Consider the following 6,000-nt stretch of genomic DNA (forward strand, 5'->3'; position numbering starts at 1 on the left):
GTTCTGGATAGAGGCTGGAGATGAATATATGTGCAGCTACTCATCGTGTATGCTCCCGGATTAGAAAGGGTTATAACACAAGGAAAAGTTCCTGTATCCCTGAAACTTTTCCTCAAGTTATCATGAGAGAAGATAGTAGCATCTTTCTTTCTGATGTTGCTTCTTACCTTCTGTCCTTTACACATGCAAAGAACCAGGGAGGACAACTTTTCTGGCTGCTCACCGACTTCAAAAGAGTGCTGCGCCACGAATATTGGAATAATTTGAAATCAGAGAGTGTAGACTTTTATGTGGTCTTAGAATCTAATAATATATTAAGTGTACAATAAATTAAAAAAAATAACTTTTTTTTTTCTCCTTTTGTAAAATGTTTTATGGAAGTAAATGTAAAAAAAAAATATTAAATATTTAAACAGAGAAAACCATAATAACAAATCCTAAAATATAGTAGCTTAATTGCTGCCACCCCATTTCATAGCATTGTATCGCTTCTATTGGAAAGTAAGTTTTATGGCTCTTTAGAATGTGGTTAAGAAAAAACTAATAAAAACAATATATTGGTGCATCCTTTAAAGGTCTTTTAGTGTATTAAAGGGTCACTCTCATTAAAACAAATTTTTGCTATTTCACTCCTTATGGTAAATGAAAAATATTTCTAATATACTTTGTAAAAAAAAAGAAGTTTTCTATGTTTTATTTGTGTTTAAAAAAGCTCAAGAGCACATTTTCCCCATCTCATACAGACTTTGGACCATCGAGAGATGGTATGCTCCCGACGTTCCAATAGTGACGCCTGTAACTTCAGGACTCAGGCGAATGGCCTGTGCTAGGGATAAGATTGTTTCAAGCATGTGATGCTCCTTTAAACTCACCTGGGGCAGGTAACAGGTGTGGGCAATTTTAAAAAATCACACTTGAATAAAAAGGAGAGAAGTTCTCTTAGTCTTTGCATTGAGTGTCTGTGTGTGCCACACTAAGCATGGACAACAGAAAGAGGAGAAGAGAACTGTCTGAGGACTTGAGAACTAAAATTGTGGAAAAATATCAACAATCTCAAGGTTACAAGTCCATCTCCAGAGATCTAGATTTGCCTTTGTCCACAGTGCACAACATTATCAAGAAGTTTCAACCCATGGCACTGTAGCTAATCTCCCTGGGTGTGGATGGAAGACAAAAATTGATGAAAGGTGACAACGCGGGATAGTCCGGATGGTGGATAAGGAGCCCCAAACAAGTTACAAAGATATTCAAGCTGTCCTGCAGGCTCAGGGAGCATCAGTGTCAGGGCGAACTATCCGTCCACATTTGAAGGGGTTGTGCGCTGCCCTGCCTTTCGGAGCTCCGCACGCAGCGTCTGGAAGTTCATTACTCCGAACGATGTGTGCGGGCTTCGGTGTTCGTTGCCGCCGGGCGTGACGTCACGCCCGGCCCCCTCGTGACGTCACACCCGCCCCCTCTACCAAAGTCTATGGGAAGGGGGCGTGACAGCGGTCGCGCCCCCTTTCCATAGCTTTCATTGAGGGGGCGGGCGTTACGTCACAAGGGAGCCGGGTGTGACGTCACACCCGGCGGCCGCCAACACTGAAGCCCGCACACATCGTTCGGAGTAATGAACTTCCGGACGCTGGGTGTGGAGCTCCGAAAGGCAGGGCAGCGCACAACCCCTTTAAAGGGGTACTCCGGTGCTTAGACATCTTATACCCTATCCAAAGGAAGATGGGAGACCCCCGTGATCTTGCACGCGGCAACCTGTTTTGTAATCAGTCCCCGGAGCGTGTTAGCTCCAGGACTGATTACTGGCGACCACAGGGCCGGCGGCGTGACAGCTATCACGCCCCCTCCCATAGGCTTGCATTGAGGGGCGGAGCGTGACGTCACGCCGCCGGCCATGTGGTCGCCGGTAATCCGACCCGGAGCAAACACTCTCCAGGGACTAATTCCAAACTGAGTGCCGCGTGCAAGATCCCAGAGGTCCCCAGCGGCGGGACTCTCGCGATCAGGTATCTTATCCCCTTTCCAAAGGATAGGGGATAAGATGTGTAAGCACCGGAGTACCCCTTTAAATGAAATGAAACGCTATGGCAGAAGACCCAGGAGGACCCCACTGCTGACACAGATACATAAAAAAAGCAGGACTACATTTTGCCAAAATGAACTTGTGGGCAGATGAGTGGAAAATGTCTTGTGGGCAGATGAGACCAAGATAGAGCTTTTTGGTAAAGCACATCATTCTACTGTTTACCGAAAACAGAATGAGGCCTACAAAGAAAAGAACACAGTACCTACAGTGAAATATGGTGGAGGTTCAATGATGTTTTGGGGTTGTTTTGCTGCCTCTGGCACTGGGTGCCTTGAATGTGTGCAAGGCTTCATGAAATCTGAGAATTACCAATGGATTTTGGGTCGCACTGTACAGCCCAGTGTCAGAAAGCTGGGTTTGTGCATCCTCCAGCAGGACAATGAACCCAAACTATACGTCAAAAAGCACCCAGAAATGGATGGCAACAAAGCGCTGGAGAGTTCTGAAGTGGCCAGGAATGAGTCCAGATCTAAATCCCATTGAACACCTGTGGAGAGATCTTAAAATTGCTGTTGCGAAAAGGCGCCAATAAGAGAGACCTGGAGCAGTTTACAAACGAAGAGTGGTCCAACATTCCGGGAGGTGTAAGAAGCTTATTGATGGCTATAGGAAGCGACTGATTTCAGTTATTTTTTTCCAAAGGGTGTGCAACCAAATATTAAGATAAGGGTGCCAATAATTTTGTCCAGCCCATTTTTGGAGTTTGGTGTGACATTATGTCCAATTTGCTTTTTTCTTTTCCTTTTTTGGTTTAGTTCCAATACACACAAAGGGAATAAATATGTTTATAGTAAAACACGTGCTACTGCAATCCTTTTCTGTGAGAAATACTTAATTTTCTAGAAAAATTTCAGGGGTGCCAACATTTGCGGCCAGGACTGTAGGTCTAAAGTTTTGGGGGTGGCCTGGAGCTTTACCTGGCTTCAGTAGAGCAACAATAGGGGGCCTGAAGATTTTCTTGGGGATGTTCGCCCTTGGACATGGCCGTATTGCAAAAATTTGCAAGATGTGGCGCTAAAAGAATTTGAATTTTTTGTAATACGAATTGATGAAGCCATCAGGGCCCGGTGCTTTGTCTGATGGTAGGGACTTGTCTTTAATGCCTCCTCTACCGTTATCTCCCCATTTAGAGAGGCGAGCTGGTCCGCTGTCAGAGTAGGCAGATTAAGAGCGGAAAGAAAGGTAGAAGTGGCGAGTGTGAGTTCACATTGTGCAAAAAGTATTCTTCTATAATCTGCTGCAAATAACCAGAGTATTTAGGGTGGGACCATAAGAATGGTTTACTTCTCCAAGTATATGCTGGGGGTGAGGAAACTGAGTCCCTAAGCTGTAAAGTAATGGCCATGTGGTCGGACCATTTGATAGGTTCAGTAGTAGTGAGAATAGAAGTGGACAGAAGGGATCTATCTAAAAAAAAAAAAAATGTCTATGCGTGAATAAGAGTTGTCTACTGTTGAGAGAGAAAAGTGTTGTCTCTTTCCATAGAGTGATGAACCCTCCAGATATCATATAGGTCCTCTTCGAACAGGAAAGATGAAAGAGTAGTAGAAGGAAATCGAGAGGTAGACGTAGTATCTAAAGTAGAGACAGAGATAGTATTATAGTCCCTGCATAGAAGCAAAGACCCCCAGGGCGAGCCACGCACAAGTTCTAATAAGTGTCTTAATCTGAGTTGACCAGAATTGGGGGTGTAAAAAGACACAATAGTTAAAGGAGCAGCATTGATGACACATCAGAGGATTACATACCTTCCCTGTTGATCTGTAATCACTTCTTTCAGTGTGAAGGCCACAGTGTTTTTGATAGCATTCAAGACCCCTCTGGACTTAGAACTATAATGGGAATGAATCTCATCCCATTACTAAAGACAAAAATAGACAGGCACTGTTAATTTACATGAATAGGAAACATTACTGGGCATTTTCTGTGAACTTTGTAGAGGTGATTCCACAGGGAGGGGAGGCTGAGCTCCTACTGTCTTCTCTGTTTACTGATGAGGTCTCTGCTTAGTTTTAGGCCAAAATGAAAACTGCAAGATTTCAGGATAATTTTAAAATGGGAAAAAAACTTCACCAAAAATTCTTAAAAAAATATGTTTAGCATGAAAACTTTATTTAAACAATAGAGAAATTTCTGATTGCACATTCCCTTTATAGAGGTTGTCTGTTGGAATGTTTTATTTTGCTAATGTATTTAGCCTGCCTACAAAAAAGGCTCCCTTGTATCTCCGGTATCAGGCAGAGTGTGTTGTCTCCAGCTGGTCTCTGCTGTACATCTGCTTCATCGGAGCCGGCTGGAGCTGCAGTTGTGATGTTACACTGGTGCTCAGTCACTGGTTGTATTGGTGTCCCACCTCGGCCAGTGATTGTCGTGAGGCAGTTCCTCCGGCTGTGGACGCCTTGCTTTGCAGCTCGGGTAAAAGCTGTGTCACCAGCCACAGATGGGGCGTCCAGGTACCTAACAATGAGGGAATGGAGAAAGGAGAGTTAAAGTTTAAATTTTTTTAGGCAGGTTGGGGGACAATAGCAAAATACAAAAATTCTACGGGACAACCCCTTTAAGGCTTGGATAGGATAGAGGTTTGCCCTGTGCATGCTTTAGTGCTAATGCAGTTCCATAGTGTATGGTGGGTGGATTAATACTGGATAGTTATTTTCGAGTGTTGTGATCTTCAATATTCTAATTTACGTATTGTCTTATAGGGCATAGAAAAGAACAAACCAGAAGCTGCTGCATTGTACATACAGAATCCATTTGAACAGACACTAAATGTGAGTAAAAATGTCAACCAGACCCAGCTACAAAGGTTTGTGAACCTCGCCCAGGAGAGTGCCTTCATATTACAAGACCAGGTGAGAGAATCTTCTAAGAATGGAAAACCCTGGGGTCTTGCCTCAATATTACTCACTAAAAGTTCTGAAAAAGAACCCAAAACTAAGAAGAAGAGGAAATCAGCCAGTGAAAGGATCAGTAATCTCCTGGACTCTCTAAAGGACAATAATACAGGAAAAACACAAGCAGAGCATTGACTGTGGTTGTCCGGTTCATTGGAAGATGCCAAACTCCTGCCCAGAACTTCTACAATACTTTAGTTCTTTAAAATCGATTTTTATATTTGAATCTGGGATGTAATACACAGAAGTCGCCTACAGAAGACCGGCTATTATATGGTTATTACAGAGTTCTGGGAAGTCTCCTGCACTGTGATCTATAAAATGGCACTGACAATAAAGACCAATGGCCCTGACAGGAACTTGCATGTACAGTATGTAAATAACAGGCTGTACTAGAGAATATAGAATGTGTCAATTTATTAAAATTATTATTCTTTATATTTGCTGTTACCTTTATCATGCGTGGGCAGAGTATATGCACCAAGAACACCCCATGAGGACCTGACATTCTGTTTTAGTTTATTGCTCATAAAGTCATAATACTGGAGCATATTTTTTTTATCTAATTCAGCGCTGAGCTGTTTTTTTTTTTTTTTTTTTTTTTTGTGATATCTGCCACTGCAGTTTTTTTTTTTTTTTTTTTGAGAGAATCCATATGGAAGGAGAAGTATATGTCCGGTGGAGGAAAGCTCTGCCGTTGCTGAAAATTCGTAATGTGCACTGTGAAGCCGGATCCTATTGCCGAACAGAATTCCGCTTGGAAATTCCATAGTGTAAACTTATTTGCATCCTTATACATATGCAAATTTTCAAGCCTGCTGGGTCTTTTTGCATGTAGGTTGAAAGCTTTGCATGTGTATATGGAAGCCAATTAATAAGCACTTACATTTCTTAACCTCTTAAGGACCAGGGTTTTTTTTCGTTTTTGCACTTTCGTTTTTTCCTCCTTACCTTTAAAAAATCATAACCCTTTCAATTTTGCACCTAAAAATCCATTATGATTGCTTATTTTTTGCGCAACCAATT

At 42.4% G+C, this 6,000-nt stretch overlaps 1 protein-coding gene across 1 annotated transcript in view; it reads left to right on the forward strand.

The window, feature by feature from the left end:
* The window catches only part of MTPAP (mitochondrial poly(A) polymerase), a 44,712-nt gene extending 39,290 nt beyond the window's left edge, over nucleotides 1-5,422 (forward strand). Inside the window, exon 9 of the mRNA XM_056519420.1 lies at nucleotides 4,783-5,422. Within this exon, the coding sequence (XP_056375395.1) occupies nucleotides 4,783-5,109 (327 nt within the window). The 3' untranslated portion in view covers nucleotides 5,110-5,422. The remainder of the gene's footprint in view (nucleotides 1-4,782) is intronic.
* The last annotated feature ends 578 nt before the right edge of the window (nucleotides 5,423-6,000 follow it).

This window comes from Hyla sarda, chromosome 5, assembly GCF_029499605.1.
Source record: "Hyla sarda isolate aHylSar1 chromosome 5, aHylSar1.hap1, whole genome shotgun sequence".
NCBI classification, from domain to species: Eukaryota; Metazoa; Chordata; class Amphibia; order Anura; family Hylidae; genus Hyla; species Hyla sarda.